Genomic DNA, 18112 nt, shown 5'->3' with positions numbered 1-18112 from the left:
TGCAAATGTTAATTTAGGATACATTCTTAAATATAATTTGTCATAATAATTATTAATAAATGCATGCCTAATAATTTCCATCTTACTTAATAATATGTCAAAATTATAAATATAAAGAACAAACGACATGACAAAGGAAAAGAAGAAGAAAAAAGAAAAATAATGTCAGCGGATGTAGATGCGTAAATAGTGTTCATGAAATCATAATAAACAACATTTGAACATATTTTTGGGCATGAAAACGATAATGAATATAAAATCATTGAGCTATTCCATCCCATACAATGATTCGTTTATAGCTCGACTTAGAGGTGCGCGTGATAGGTAAGGTACTACATATTTTTTAATAAGTTTATTTTTATGGTCCTTGGTGTTTCTCATCATTTACTGTCTATAATATTTTTAGTACCCAAACCATAGGAGAGCCATGTCGAGCTCATCAAAAAACCTTTTGAGTGACTTTGCATGTGGTGCAGACAATACAGGTAACCCTTAGAATTATCTGTAATCTTTAATTGTTTGAAGTACAACAGGATAGACAGACAGACAGACGGACAGACAACGAAGTTTCAGTAATAGGGTCTCGTTTTTACCCTTTGGGTACGAAACCCTAAAAAGGAGCAAAAATATTAATATTATTATAATAATATATTACATACATAATTAAATTTTACACATATTTTTGAAACCACTTAAAATTATCTTACTTATTTAAATATAAAATTCTAGTTGCATTGTGACACGAGAATTTTATATTTACCGTACTCCTCCCAAAAGGCTTTACTGATTTTTACCAAATCTTATATTATGCCTATTCAGTGGGTCTGAGAATCGTTTGCTGGCTACTTTTTATGTTGATAAGTGCATTTGTTGAATAAATAATAGTAAATTATTACAACTCGAGACTGACGGTGACTGTTTGTGCGACAGGATAGCGATGGGCGTTGCCATGGTGACATACTTATTTAGTCACTTCAATGAAATAATATTATGGGTGAAATATTTTATATGGCAAAACAACATTTGTCGGGACAGCTAGTAATAATTTAAATAATAATGTACCCGACTGGTTTCTGCGATTGAGTTGGTTCATCTATGTCAGGTATAAGTAAGGAACTATTTCCAATATAATATTATGCTATACATTCCGACGATCATAATAATTATGCCACATCCATGTAGAGAGAAGAATGTTAGCAATTTAAATTTTCTTTACTTAATTAAATAAAGATCTTTAATTAATAAAGAGATATATAAAAGAGAACAGCTTTATTATCGCTTAGTGCGCGTACGACCTTTGCCAAGTTAACCTTCTGCTTGATCTAAGTTAATTTATTGATTGACGTTGAAATAATTTCGAAATGAATATTCCTAAAGATTACGAAGAAAAAGATGTGGAGGAGGTAAGGACCAAGGCAGTACTTCCCAAATTGTGCGTCAACCCCCTGTGGCGTTTTGGTGTTTCGTTCTTGTGATTTTATGTGATGACAGTGACATGAGTTTGATAAAGTTGTCGAATGATGGCCTACGCCTCGCTTCAAACATTCTAATTTTACTTATGTCAAATTCCAATCAAAATCTATTCTTGCATACAAAAGGACACACATACTTTATCTAGCTGCAATCATGTGTGTGAACTAGGCATGTTTTGTACATAAACCTGACCTGCAACCTGTCGAATTTAACATTTTTAAAATAAGAACATCTGTAACGTCACAGATGGACAGACTGAGTGAAACGACTATTGTAAATCATAAAGTTAATATACCTAGCGGAATAGAGCAACGATCTCGAGCTGTCAAACGAAACCGAAATTGGTTTTCACCTGTGTGAAAAATATGTGTACGTATACATTTACACAAGCATGATTTAACATGAATTCTATGAGATTAAATTGTTAACGTGCGGCACGTGCCGACTGGACGTCAAAAAAAGAGTGCTGCTGTCATGTATCTCACGCCTCTTTTTACCACGCAGTGTTACTAATAGTGACATATCTCTCTTGCTCAGGCCTTTGTTTCTCTATTCCGCTAGGTATAATAACTTTATGTTGTAAATAGTCTTTATCTCTTTCTGGATCCTAAAGAGTTTCCGTTTTCTTTTTTTAGAAACTACTGCAGCCATATTACCATATAATCCAAGTGAAAGGAAAACTCAACAAGAAGAGGATACCCCTCGCTTTCAACTACTGGTTCAAACTTCCAGAGCAAAAAGTGAATGAAATCGTAGATTTAGTGAATATGCTAAACAATGGAACTTTAATGTAAGTACCTACGTACGTAAGTTTAAGTACCTACCCACCGATTATTGGATTGAGGTTGGTTCGATGATGACAAGGTCAGAGATTGGCTGATTTTTTAAAATAAACTAGAGATGTAACGGTACAAAAAAATTGTGGAATTTTGTACAAAATTTTAGCTTGATAACTTTTTTTTTTGTTGTTTTAAACAATATTATCAAACGAAAGGGCTTGAAAATTTGAACATTTTATAGTATGACGTAAAAATTTTAAATCTTAAAAAAATACAATAGATTTTCAATTGTTATGCGGCAGCCGGGTGCCGCTTGGTGATTGATGGGTTAAATTCGTTTACATTGTATGTATCAACATTCAACATCTCCGTCTGTAAATAAACGTTGTTGTTATTTTTATTAATTATAAGAATTTGTAAGCTATGCGATAATTGTGAACTATATGACCTTTTACCCATCAAAATCTGTGCTAAGCTTCACAGTCTTCAGCTTCACACACATCAATCTAACCCCTACTATATACTATTGTATTTTAGCATAATAAATTGTTCAATTTACAGTTAACCAGCGACCCGCCCCGGCGTCGCACGGGTATGAAATATATAGCCACTGAAAAAAATATTAAAATAGATAGCCTATGATCCTATGTATGTATGTATGTATCCTTTACGTGGTCTACTTCTTATCTATGCCAAATAACATAAAAATTGCTCCAGTAGTTCGCGAGATACGCCCTTTCAAATAATTTCCCCCGTCTCTTCCACATTCTCCTATTAGTCTTAGCGTGATAAAATATAGCCTAGCCTACCTCAATACAACCTAATACTGAAAGATTTTTTCAAAACGGACCAGTAGTTCCTGAGATTAGCGCGTTCAAGTTAGCCCTTTCAAATAATTTTCCCCGTTTCTTCCACATTTTCATCTATTTCTTCCCTCCTAGGCTATATTTTATCACGCTAAGACTAATAGGATAGTCTTAGCGTGATAAAATATAGCCTATAGCCTTCCTCGATAAATGGGCTATCTAACACTGAAAGAATCATCAAAATCTGTTGCGTAGTTTTGAAGATTAAAGGGAACAAAGGGATATGAGAGAAAAAAAAGCGACTTTGTTTTCTACCTATCTATTTATATTATAAATAATATAAATAGATAGGTAGATAATTATTGTTCATTGTTCAATTATTTGCTTCAGCCTCGACGACATCCAAGACTTCACCAAGCTTCGTCGCACCATACCAGCTGCTCACCTCATATATGGAATACCTCTTTGTACCAACACTTCTGTACATGTCTTGTTTCTAGCTGTAAAGAAGCTTCTAGATATGAAGGACCATAGGGTGCGTTTTATGCAATATTTATATTTTTGAGATTTTCCATGTGTTTTTTGTCAGTGGGATTGTGTACAAGTCACGTTTTAGAGTTTTAACAGTTTATGTGTTACGAACCTATTTTTATTTTTGTATGGACAAAATCATGACGTTGGGGCGTTTCTCTTGGAAACATAATTTTTGCCCACATATTACTTAGTTTTGTTACATCCTGTATACCTCGTATTTAGGCATGGCTCTTCTTTACTATAAAATTGATACCGGTTTTAGGTCTATGAGATATGTTTGGAAGAGATGCTGGATTTGATTCGAGGACAGGGCATCGACATCTACTGGCGAGACACTCACACCTGTCCATCGGTAGAAGATTACAAGCTGGCATGTATACAAAGTAAGTAGGTACCTCCAATATGTTGGGATATCAATGATTAATGCCTGTTTTCACCAACCGCCTCCTAACGCTAAGTGGTCCCCTAGCGGCCATTAAGGGTACAAATCCTTCGAGATTTCACGAATTTTTGTGTGTCACGTTCGTCCTTAGGGCGTAAGAACTTTTGCAAAACATTACTTTTTTTTAAATGTGTTTGTTTTAAGAGATATTTGACCCGTAAAGATCGCTAGGGAATACTTAGCGTTAGGAGACCGTTGGTGAAAACAGGCATTTTCTTGGCAAGAACTACACTTTTCTGAACTAATGTTTCTTCCCTTTTTTTCTTGTACCTATCTTGTTCCACCTGAATTTTGATTTGCAAATTACGATACGTTTGAATAGGTAGTTATTATGAATTTAAAATTTAAATTTGAATTGAAAATTAGTATAAAAATATCCACAGCCGAACATATAACTTCCTCCTTTTTGGAAGTCACTTAAAAAGATAAGTATGTCGCAATTGAAAACTAACTTTAGAAGATATTTACATAGTTAGCCGAATTTTTAATCTATTTTACTATTTCAGATCTTAAAAAACATTTTTTTCAGAAACTTGTAGTATGTTTAGCTTGCCCGTGAGACTGCTGCAACATTTCAGCGAAGACAAGAGGGACTACAAAAGGCTTATTCAGCTCATTTCACTCTACTTCCAAATAAGAGACGACTATTGTAATCTCAATAAACCAGAGGTACTTTACTTTATTTTTTACTTTATATCGACGTATTTTGATTTTTTTAAACGAAACTTTATAAAATGATGGTGGCAATGACGTTTTCATTTAAAATCATTTCAGTATTGCTGAGAAACATTTAAAAAGAAGTTTTAGTAATTACAGACTTGCGTTAGCGTTTTCAATTTTATTGAATGTGGTCAAACCTTGACTTAAGTGCTACATGGTATTTATATAAAACTTATAATTGCACACTTTTATTATTAGTGACCATGTTAAGACGCTGAAAGCGTATCAATCAAAATTGGTTTTGAGTACCATACGGGCCCTTAATACCCTTAGTACCCAATATATAGGTTTTATTAGGGTACCCTCAAGTCGTCGAGCAACTACTTCAAATAATTAGGAGGTTTTGACCTGAATTGTCATAGATATTTACTTGCTCTTGTAAATATGAGGGAGCATAGGATAACAAACGTTGTATAAATATTGCCTGAGGTCACCATCATGAAAATAATACGCTTATTATTTTTATCTTAACCCATACTCTTATTATATCTATGATCATCAACAACTTGCAGCAATCGAATAAAAGCTTAATGATTTATTTTTACTAGCTTTTAATAGCGCTTTTAAATGCGTACTATAATATTTGTTTTATTTGGGGTCCTCCAAAAATAATATGACGTATATGTGGAAACGAGATAGCAATATAATTCTCCCTGTCCTGTGAACGAACTTAATGTACTATCAGAGAAGTTGATTCCTAAGCAGATGGGGGACCTACGTATTTTGGCCGCGTTACGTCAAACCCAGCCGACAGATCACAATTAACATTAAATTGACGATATTATGATCAGACCAAATTAAGTTGGTCTCTCAACTGCCTAGGCATCAATTTCCTCGATGGTGCTTTATTATACGAACTCTTATATTTTCAGGCGCTGGAAGACTGGCCTAGACAAAATGAAAACGTTCCGGTACGTATCTTTAATCTAGATATTGTATATTATTATATTATACTTATCATATTATATAAATTTCCATAATATTATCTGCTCTTTTTAACTAAGTTCTTGCTATATTTTGTAATAGTTTTTATTATTCGTAGCAGTAGACGCATTTAAACTGTATAATATTTTAAAAAATCTTACTTAATGCTTACGCGCCCTATGATTGCATAATTTAATAATATAGAATACATTTAGTTTTTAAAACATATTAATATGCATTTACAGAAGTACTTTTAAATAATTATTCTGAAATAAACTACACAACATTATTCTTAATTTCAGAGTAGTAAAGAAGAACTATTTTGCGAAGACATAACAGAAGGAAAGTTCAGCTTACCTGTTATTCATGCAATGCAATTTCTTGAGGGTGTTGGTGTATTGAGTATCCTTTTAAATATCTAATCTTGCTCAAAAAATCTATACTAATATTATAAATGCGAAAGTATCTCTGTCTGTCTGTCTGTCTCGCTTTCACGCCAAAACTACCGAACCGATTGTAATGAAATTTTGTACACAGAGAGTCTAAAGCCTGAAAAAGGACATAGACTACTTTTTATCTGGAAAAAAGGGTTGTAAGGGGGTGAAAATGCCTAAATTTGTTCAAATTCAGTTAGTTCCAAAAAATCATAATAGATGGCGCCGTGCCGTCTGCTACATCGCGCTGACGCTTGCTCAAACGTCTTTCTATAAGAGGTGGTATCATCTTACACTTAATTTTCGATATTTTTCGATTGTTATTTCTATAATACGGTATTAAATAACTCAGTACTTTATCTATGCAGTGACGTAACCTTAAATCTATCAATGATAAATAGTTTATGGGTAAAGTTGTGTAATGAGGGGGCTAAATAAGCTTTAGGCATAAAGTATAAAGTTTAATTTAAAAAAATGAAATATTATGTGCACACTGCACAGCTGTTTTGATTTAAGGGGTACCAGGGTTTTTTTATAAAAGCTTTTGACACCAATTTTGTTGACATCGTGCGCTATAAACTGAAGTCAACGCGGACGAAGTCGCGGGCAATAGCTAGTGATAATATAAAGCCGACAGATGACAACTAATGAATTGACATAATCCGACCAAAATATGACATAGGTTCGTCAACTACATGTGAATCAATTTCTTGAAGGTACATTAAAGCATACCGCACATGTGACGGGGTGCTGCGAAACGGGTCCAAAAACCTTTAAATCTTAGCGGGTCGCATTTTCCATACGCTTTTTATGACAGGGTACGCCGGAAACGCCGTACGCCATAAGCTGAAGTCCACGCGGACGGAGTCGCGGGCAACAGCTAGTAATATAATAAATGCTAAAGTTTTTTTATATGTTTATCGGTCTGTCTGTTAGCTCTTCACACCCAAACCGCTCGCGCTGAACCGATTTTGCTGTTTGGTTTATATATCGGAGAAGGACGTAGGATACTTTTTATGCCAAAAAAGTTTACGGTTCCCGCGCGATAAACTAATTTTGGCGCAACGGAGTCGCGGCCGCGCCGTCATCTCGTAATTAATAATAAAAAATGTATAGAAAACGCGAGCTGCACCGCTGCGCCATCTCAAATATGCATCTCAATGCTTTGTCCACACTATGCCTTTTTTTGTTCGTCAAGGGCATGCGTCATAGCGCAGTCAACAGCGTATGTGAGGCATGCCCGCGACGCATGCGCTCTGACCGTATCGAAAACTTTCGCTTAGGTCTATATTTTCTGGAATATTCCACCCAGTAAAACGTTCTCGTCGCTTAAGTTACAAAGCTGACAGACACTGCAACTGAACAAAAATGACAATGTTAGCGTTGAGTTCGTTAACGCATTCAAACGCAACCAAACGAAAGTTGAATACAAAAAAGATGACGAAAATTGAAGACGAAAGCGCATAGTGTGGACATAGCTGGCTTTGAAAATGTATGCATAATTTTATGCTCGTTATTATACGAGTAATTTATTAATATCACAAATAGCTCATCTTGTAGTTGTAATTAGATTATAAGTCGACGTCAACAGCAATATATAAGACCTCATGCTAATTATTAATTACGTTAATTATCATTATTCTTAGTATGAGATACTTAAGGCATCCATTAGGCATCCATTACACGGTAGGTTTTGCTGTCAGTTTTACCACAGTCATGGCTGTAACTGATGGATAATATACCGTGTAAGAGCGTGACAGATGGTTGCATGAAGTTAATTGACGAAAATCTGGAGATCTTGATTTTTGCTTCATGCAACCATCAGTCACGAATTTTGAGTGAGTGTTGTCACATCTGACAAAATAGGAAAAAATTAGAAACGTATACCTTCAAAAATGTTGGCTTTGACTGACATAAAACTGAAGAGAATTGAGTGACCGTCAAATACCATTCGTCAGCCCATCAGTCACCATCTGTCAAACATAATTCATGATTGACGGAATTGACTGTCACTTGTATGATCGTGTAATGGATGCCTAAGACGGTCATTCCATCAATCATGACTTTCGTTTGACTGTTGGTGAATGTCGGAATTACACAGTCAATCCGACTGATCGTCAGTCGTCGCAAAACTCCACAAAGAATACACGTGTTCAAGCAAGATAATCATGGACGACTGATTGACTGACGCGTGATTGACGAAATGTCATTAAACGCTTCCTCACAAGTCATGATGATGGTTGATGGTTGCATGACAAAAAAACAAAATATCCAGATAACGGTCAATGAATTTCATGCAACCATCAGTGCATTACACGAAAGGTCATGCATCAGTCACATTCATGATTGTGGTAAAACTGACAGCAAAACCTACCGTGTAATGGATGCCTTAGGAAATGATTTATTTAAATTAAGTATAAAATATTTTTATAGCTACATTCCATTGTCTAAGACTACTGTGATTCGATGGCTAGCGGGTTGCCATTAAGGGTCACGGGTTTGAATCTAATCACTTTAAATATTCAATTTTTAAATACTCTTCTACATTAGGTTGGTATGGATAGCCATGCCGCAATAATGGTCATGGATTGGATCCATAACCATTATTGCGGCAACTCTCTACAGGCGTCATCAAGTTGTCTAAAGGAGTGAGTACATTGAGACGGGCCGTGCCGAGGGTCAGTGTGCCGGGGCTCATCTCAAAAATCCGCCTCCATACAATTTGTATGAAAGCGGATGCGCGTATCGCACACTGTGTCGGGGCGCAGCGGATTTCTGCTTCCATACCAATTGTATGGAGGCGGATTTTTGCGATGAGCCTCGGCACGCGGAGCCCCGGCACGGCCTGTCTCAGTGTGCTCACTCCTATAAACAACAAGATGACGCCCGCTGCTCAGTTCCGCATAAATTCGTTTATTAAACAAGAACCGTATATTTTTCTGGGCTAAAATTATCCTATGTCTCTTCCTTGGACTTAAAGTATCTCCATACCAAATTTCAGCAAAATCGGTTCAGCGTTCAGCGTTCAGGTTGGGCGTGAGAAGGTAACAGACTGACAGACACACTTTTGTTAAGTATGGAATATGGATTGACGTCGAGCCTGAGTCATTATGACTAATAAGCCCCTCTACACACGTTTTTATCTGTGTTTGTCCATCATGGACCAATATAGAAAGGTCGCTTTAATTAAAAATGGCACTGTCTATATTTAAATAATATAATATTATTTTGATTTTATTTACACAAATAAAATTTCCTATTAACAAACTTAGACATTTTAAAACTACGCACCGAAGATAGAGCCATGAAAAAATACTGTGTATCGCTACTGCACAAGCTTGGCAGCATGGAGTACACTAGGAAGGTGCTAGAGGAAATGCATAGAGAAGTTGAAAATGAGGTATGTTGCTTTGTACCCTACGGTCCAGTGGTTAGTGTGTGGCTCTTGACTTGGAGGTCGTCAGTTTAATTTCAGCGATGGAAAAAAAATCTAAATTTGGTTAGAACTGTGGGAATATGTGTGGATGATGCAAAGGAAGATCTTCCGATAGAGCGAGGTGGTATGCTCGGTCAGGCCGAAGCCCATGTGATTGGTTTCAGCTGTCTTTTATAAACCGACGTACCTACATACAAAACTTCGGTAGTGAGATGCAGGACCGTGGCGCTAGTTTCTCGCCAACCATCCGTTGCACTGGGCTACGTAAGAAAAGGAAAGAGAGGTTTTGCGCACGTCTTTTTTCTTCTCTTTCTCCGTTTTTAACAATAGCAAAAGCAGAAATACGCAATTTCGCGGTCCACATTTAGATAAGTAGTGAAATGTAGCAGTTTTACAAGGCATTGCGATGTACAACGTTGCTATATCATGACGTGCATTTTACGTTATGTTAACGTAAATTTTCACATCACGATAACGTAGGTACCGTGCCACGTTACCGCACCGTTCCACGTTGACGACGTCGCGACGCGGTGGTGATGTGGACAGGCCCAGGGCCCGTACCACGAAACGGTTTTGAGACTCAAACAATCGGACAAGAATGCCACGTCCTGCTCTAACAACGTCATTTCACGTTTGTTAGAGTAAGACGCAACATTCTCGTACAATTGTTTGTGGTAGGGGCCCAGACTCTAGCGTAGCTTGCCTAGTTGCAATAAAACTGGGCACCGTCACTGAAACATTTTAATGATTAATTGTACATTTTTCCAGATCGCACGGTTGGGAGGCAACCCCCTCTTGGATGAGATTCTAAAAGAACTGCTGACATGGAAGTGACCGAATCCATATTTTGCCTTATGGTGCTGGTGAATAGAAGCGAGCTTAATAAAGTTTTATATTAATTGGTTCTACGAGTTTATATTCATAGTTAATGTTATTACTGCTTAAAAATTACTCCTACGGAACAGCCAACGTAAAAAATCCACTTTTTATAACACTAACTACCCGCAACTTAGTTGCGTGGAAAACAGTTTATCACGAGAAAACTATTCATTTTCCGAGATAAAATCGTACGTCCTTTTTCAGGAATCATAATTAATTTATTCAGAATCTTTAATCAAATAGTGAGTGTTGATGGATTAGGATACAGTACTCCCAAATTAATAATGCGCATGGAAATCTCCGCTAATTGTCGTAATCACGAAAACACCCGAATCTATGAAACGTAAGAGCCCCAAATAATGTACTTGCATTTTGCACCTTGTTCAAAGGAAATAGAAGTAAATCTATACATATAATAAAACTGTAGAAATGACAATTCTGTACATTAAAGATATCCAAAAAATAATAAGCGGGGCTGTTACTACATCGCTATAGAAGCCAAAACTGTGGTTAGTTTTTTGTATGTCTGTCTGTCTGTCTGTCTGTCTGTCTGTCTGTATGTTTGTTCCAGCATCACACGAAAACTACTGATCCGATTTGAATGCGGTTTTCGCAGATATATTTGTCTTCTCCCAACTTAACATCTGGTGTACAAAAATTTTTCGCCCCACCTCTCCAAGAGGTCAAAAGAGGGGGTAAGATTTTGTACCAAACTTTTTTCTTTAACACGAAAACTACTGATCCGATTTGAATACGGTTTTCGCAGATATATTTATCTTCTTCCAACTTAACATCTGGTGTATAAATTTTTCCCCCCTCACCCCTGAAAGGGGACCAAAGAGGGGGCAGATTTTGTATCAAACTTTTTTCTCGAATAAACTTACATCATGGGCCCCCTCATACCCCCCCCCCCCTGGTAATGTTGCCAAGCAAAAACATGTTGCGTCGTTAGTGTTGAGTTTTAATTCTTATTCCTTAGGAACAAACTATTAACTAAGTTATTAATTAATAGTGAAACATGTGAAACATACAGATTTCGAGTGTCATTTGATTAATATGAGGGAGGCTTTGCCTGGATATGGACAGACGGACAGGCTGATATTATATCTTTGTAATCGGGTTCCGTTTTTTACCATTTGAGTAAGGGACCATAAAAAGGAGAGAATTATCCATTTCCGTTATTATACTATGGTAACGCCTACGAAGTCGCGGAAAACAGCTATCCATACTAATATTATAAATGCGAAAGTGTATTTGTTTGTTTGTCCTTTCTTCGCAGCCTAACGAAGCAACCAATTGACTTGATTTTTGGCATCGACTTAGTTGAAAGGATAGAGAGTAACATAGGCTACTTTTGGTGTTGGAAAAACATCATGTTTCTAAAGGAGATTTGCAAGAATATTCGTATTGTAAACGATTTTCGAATTCCACGCGAGCGAAGCCGCGGGCAAAAGCTAGTATCATATATAGCCGGTGGCTGTCCGCTATCTCTGATCAGCTTTGTCCACACTGTGCCTTTTTCTGTTCGTCTAGGGCATGCGTTATAGCGCAGTCAACAGCGAACGTGAGGCATGCCCGCGACGCATGCCCTCTGACCGTATCCAATACTTCAAAAATGACAATATTGGCGTTGCGTTCCTTGACGCATTCAATTATTGAATGCGCCAATATGAAAGTTGATGACGAAAATTGAAGATGAAAGTGCACAGTGTGGACATAACTATCCGTCAATAAGTGTTTTATGACCGGGAAGCCATCGCGGCGTTACCATGGTAACGTCCAAGCAACGTCAGACGCCTCTACGTCGCTGCAAAGCGCTGTTTTTAAAAGATTTTATTATAGCGCATAGAATTACGAAAATTTCTATGCGCATTATCACTTTGGGAGCACTGTATATGATTTGAAATGATAAAAGCCAAAAAAGGAACAAAAAACTCTTAACACGGGGGATACAGAGTCCTGAGGGTGTTACATAAAATATGTTTTACTTATTGATAATAAATAGTACCTAATTACACATACACAGGGATTATAACTATACAAGGTCTACATGTCTTTTCCATAATATTTAAAACGTCACATGACATACTTAGACCGCGGAATTACAGTCATACCGCATACGTTGCATTTTTAAATGTTTATATTAGTCTAAGAATTCCAACTCTTCCCGCCGTACTCACATTTAATTACGATTAACATTCAATTAATCAATTTAATGAAGAGTTTGACAGCTGATAATGTATGGGGCTTATATCAACATTTCAACTCTGAGTGCGCCAGTAACTCAGTTAAAAAGGAAAATATATAACTTTTCCATTCAAGTGTACATACTTCTTCAACATAATACTATTATATAGAGATTTTGCCTAAGCCTCCGTTAATTCTCTCGCGACATGTCAATACGCGGATCCCTCACAATTGTCAAAGGAGCTATCCATCTTAGTCCTTCATTTGTCACTGTGGAAGTTCCCTAGAAGCCTATACAAATCCCATAGAGCTCGTGTATATGTTTGATACTTGCTATTTATTTATCATGAGCAATGTTTTAATAATTATATTTTTTTCTGCTGGCTTAACAGTTTTAAAACACGCATATTTTTGTTAGTAAATTATTATTGTAAGCCCGGGCGCGCACTAGCGGCCAAACCGCAGCGGCCAGGTCGCGGTGGCCATCGAGATAATCACCTTAGTATGAAACCGCCATAGACCACGCGAACCTGGCCGCATGGCGGCCAGCGGCCACACCATAATATTACTTTTGATGGCCGCCGCGACCTGGCCGCTAGTGCGCGCCTGGCCTAAAAGTGATACAGAAAACCATAATTTATGTATTTGTCCCTTTCAAATATGTGAAACTGATTCGAAACTTTTTCTAACAGTAAGTAAAGCAGAAAATCTACCAATATTTTTGCCCACTACTTCTTCTTCTTTTTTACTTCACCAGCTAAAAGGCCAGACTAGATATAAAACGATTATTTATAATAGAAAACTCGCCTAAGCGAGAAGCGGCATAATAATAGCAAATCTAATAAAACTACGAAGGATGCTTCGAGAGCTATTATAATTTTATTTTCTCTCACTGAAATTGACAATAAGATAAATGATTCGAGCAAAAACGCCGCCTGGAATACGGAGCAGCGGTGTCAAACGACTCACTCCGTGCACACTTTTATTATTAGATAAATGTCACAATAGATTTTATTACGTACAAAGATCAGAATAGATTCGATTTGTGAAATGTATTATTTTTTGATTTTCCTCCATCATCGCTTCGATATCCTTAGGCCCGTCCTTAAAATGAATCTATTTTCTTGAGAAACGTCGTTAGGACGAATCTCAGCAGTATTTTCAATGGTAATACTCTTTTGTCAATATAACTGTGAAAATATCTATCTATACATATTATAATAAAATCGTAGGAAAGTCAATTCTGTACATTGAACATTTTTGAAAAATAATACTTGCGACGTGATCTACAATGGATATAGAAGCCAAAAATATAGTTTTTAGAATTTTTGTCTGTTTATCATCATATCGCTAACGGCTAAACGGTGCGTTGTAGAGAAAAAAAGTGCAGTACGCAATGAAAGCTCATAAAATTTCCTACAAATTTCTCCTTTACACTTTCTATCTCCACTCCTTTTCTTGCTATGGGCTTTTATCTCTCTTATCTTTACAGATTTCGAGTGTCGTTTGATTTATATGCAGCGAGCTTCGGCACCGGTCGTCTACCCCCCCCCCCCCCCTAAAATTGTCCTCTACACAAAACTATTTCACGTAGTTATATTTCTCCTTTTTGAAGAACAAAGTTAAAAACTAAACTAAACATACGGTTTTCGAGTGTTATATGATTTGGGGGGGCTGCGCCTCCCCAAACCCCCCCCCCCCCACCATAGATCTGTTACTTATAACGAAATGGTATCGTGGCGTTTGTATTGCGTCTCATTTCTCCTTTTTAGGAACAAAGTAAGTCATCTATACATATTATAATATAATCGTAGGAAACTCAATTCTGTACATTGAAAATTTTTGAAAAATAGTACTTGCGACGTGATCTACTATGCTGACGCGGACGAAGTCGCGGGCACCAGCTAGTTTTGTTATAATAATATAATATATTGTTACGTGCTAAGGTTCGAGGATTTGGAGAGAAAGACCTGGTGACTCTCTTGAAGACTTTATTAACACTGCACTAAACACTATGACTAGCACACACTAGGTCACAACACTTAGCACTAAGTCCAAACACTAATCACTAGGTCCAATCACTAAGCACTTTTTTATATGGCGAGACGAATTCCAGAAAGTTCCCGATACACGTAAACAAGTAAACAATAAAAGTAAACAACAAAACACGTAAACACGTAAACAAAATAAACCGGTAAACACGTAAACAAAATGTTGGACTTTTCTAGAAGGTTCGAGTATGTACTTGTGCACCTCATGCCATCTAGTATTGAGTAGGGGATCTATGTTGTCGGTGTTCCCTCGATAAGTTTCGCTGGTTTGACGCTAGATGGCACTATATGTCCGTGACAATATTATGGCAAAATAACTGTTATTAGAGACTAAATATACTATTCCCTTAGTCTATGCTGTTATTAAGTACGAACTCGAGTAAAAACTAAAAAGTGTGAATAATCAGCTGATATTTAATATTATAAATGCGAAAGTTTGTGATTGATTGTTAGTAATAATTAATTCAAGCAAACACTATTGATTTTAATCGGCGTTAATTTAGGCTCTGGGTTAATACGTTATTTTTATATCCTGAAAAATATAGCGCTCCCATGGAATATGTGATAATTTTTCCCAGTACCTAGTTAATATAACTAAAACCAGTCTAATTTTCGTTATCATAAAATATAGATATTATGCATTATCATTTTAAGAATATTTTAATAAAACTAATACAATGTATAAGAAGGAAGCTAGTATAAAAAGCGTCTAATGAAACAAAACAACCACTGACACTAAACCCGCCACCTCTGATGCACGATGTACAATAAAACATACAACAATTGAGAAAAGTTTTTGGGTTCCTTTGACAATTAATATTTATTTATTTTTATTTATTTAAATCAGGCTACGTAGGCCCATACAATATATACCTTAATGACTAACATACATAAAAATTATATAAACTTAACAACTACACATTATCACGAATTAACGGCGACGTGACGCGCGCTTCTTTCCGGAGTCTCCCCCGGAACCTGATAGAACTAGAATCACTGACCTCCATTATACAAGTACGCTGGACTAATCATAGCCTTTAAAATGACAGCTATTTTTTGTGCCTATTTGAAGCGGAATCAGCGCCCCCAATGCGGGAGAAGAGAACTAAATCTGACGTAAAAATGACGTTTGAAAGTCGACATATTGGCGCTGATAGAAGTGGAGGGAGTACTTGGAACTAATACTAGTTTCTACAACCAATAGCGATTAAGCGGCCTTTTGTAAGTTACGTCAGATTTAGTTCTCTTCCTCCGCATTGGGTACGCTGATTCCGGTTCAAATAGGCACAAAAAACAGTTGGGTATCATAAGTCCAGCGTACTTGTATAATGGAGGTCAGTGACAAGAATATAATATCATAGAAGATTTAATCTATATGTAAAGTGGTTAAATTATTAAATATGTATAACTAGACGTTCCGCGCGGCTTCGCCCGCGTAAAGTAGATTATTTCACAGGCAAATTAGTCCACAAAAAATAGCCTATGATCCTTCACGTGGTCTACTTCTTATCTGTGCCAAATAATATTAGTATAGATAAAACAAAAGTTATTGGGCTCTCAGCCTCCTAAGTCATACCCCATATTATTATTCTACCATCTCATATTTTAATTAATTAAAATTAAGTCATTCTTATGCAAGGTATGTATGGGAAGGTTACCAAAATAACAGTATAAAAAATAAGATAGAAGCTTGGTAACCCTCAAGAGAATAATTAATTGACGGCTACAGCTAATTAGTGACATAAGCTACAATTTCATCCCATGGGAACCATCCCAGGATTTGCGAAATTTACTACTAGGTATATTATGTTCTGTCCAAAACCTCGAGTATATAATATTATGTTATTTACCATGTGACAGAATGTTTTTTCTCGTAAGCTTCATCATTATAATACACCATCACAATTATTCACAACATAGTAAAAAACAATATCTATATAATATTATAGCTTTCCATAGTATTATATTTAGATATATATATATATTTAGATCTAATAAAGTTATGCAACGTTTTAACACTAGAAAGACCGGAGCGGTCAAATGACCGCATTTTCGTTTTTAATTTACGATATTTTTGTTAACGTTGCGTGAAATTCGTTTTCCTCTCGTGACATTTAATAATTCTCGATTGTTTAAATTGAGATAACGTGTTTTTAATGATTGCTCAATAATTATAAGTTTTAAATAACAACCTTCCTAGAAAGACCGCAGCGGTCAATTGACCGCTTGAATAAAATTTCTAAAGAAAGTGGGTTTTTCTTGCAAGTTTTATTTTTCTTTTAATTTTTTTATTACTATTATGTTTTGTTTATGTATTTTATTTGAAATTTGATTTAAAATTTATAAAAAAACTCGACTGAAATAGACTTGACAATGACTCATAGGACAAAAGTGGAATGAATACTTTTATTTACATAAATGGTCTATAATTTCAAATTTTTATATGTAAAAATAATGGTAATATATTTACAAATATAGTATGTGCACAAATAAAACCTTTTGCCTTGCCTGTTGTGATATTGTAACGTATTTCAAGTTTTTTGCCCAATGAAACCCTGTTTTTCGAAAATTATCAACGTTACTACAAAAATCTGTGTCAATTTTCATAGTATTGTTGCCTGAGTTGACCTAACATAGCTTACTACTAAGTTTATTAGTAGTTCGATTTTCAATAAAATATTTACCTATACAAACGAAGCAAATAACAAACTAAAGGTTGCGAAATTGTAGTTATATGAAAATATGATAAAAAATGTTATATTTATGCTAATTTTAAGTATATTTAATTTCTTAAGTATATTTTTTGTACTTTTTTAGTTTTAGTGATAAAAGATTTTTATATTGTGACCAAAAATACGACACGAAAAAATAATAGTTTTGTCCTCCAATAGGGTATTTTCATCAAGATTTTCATGGCTTCTAGACGTTAACATAAGTGTAACTTTACCATTCTATTGCTAAAATGAAAAAATATATAATCTGAAAAAACGGTGTTTTATGCTCAAATACAGGAACAAAACCAATAAATCTTGTGGAGTCATTATAATGTCATTATATCAGTAGCAGGTCTATAAAATGCTTTTTTAAATAATTTTCTAGAATATTTGTTCTATAATTTAATTTAGTTACATTTATAAATAATTACACGATGAATAAAATGCAAAAGCAAAATAGTAAGATACACAAAAAAATGTAAAAACATACGATGGGTCATTTGACCGCTCTTGGTCTTTCTAGGAAGTTCAGAATTCCGGTCTTTCTAGTGTTAATGTGTGTTTTTTTAATCAATAGAGTGATCCAAGATGGTTTATCTACTTGTAATATAAACACTGATAAAATAAAATAAATATGGCAAATCCTTCACCAGGTCCGATAGTTCTGATCTAAAAAATATGGACTCACTGTCTTTTACCGGACAAAGTATGCGGAACCACATTTCCAACTTCA

General features: G+C 35.7%; 1 protein-coding gene across 1 annotated transcript; it reads left to right on the top strand.

Moving 5' to 3' along the window:
- The first annotated feature begins 1294 nt into the window (after positions 1-1294).
- On the top strand, positions 1295-10452 carry LOC121727306 (geranylgeranyl pyrophosphate synthase-like). The gene is made up of 9 exons (XM_042115044.1): positions 1295-1403; positions 2109-2263; positions 3449-3593; positions 3855-3975; positions 4564-4703; positions 5627-5665; positions 5981-6080; positions 9385-9512; positions 10317-10452. Exons 1-9 carry the CDS (start codon positions 1362-1364, stop codon positions 10380-10382), a joined length of 936 nt encoding a protein of 311 aa, XP_041970978.1. The 5' UTR covers positions 1295-1361; the 3' UTR covers positions 10383-10452.
- Positions 10453-18112: the final 7660 nt, after the last annotated feature.

Source organism: Aricia agestis, chromosome 5 (assembly GCF_905147365.1).
Source record: "Aricia agestis chromosome 5, ilAriAges1.1, whole genome shotgun sequence".
In the NCBI taxonomy this organism is placed as follows: domain Eukaryota; kingdom Metazoa; phylum Arthropoda; class Insecta; order Lepidoptera; family Lycaenidae; genus Aricia; species Aricia agestis.
This window is presented reverse-complemented; position numbering and strand designations above follow the sequence as displayed.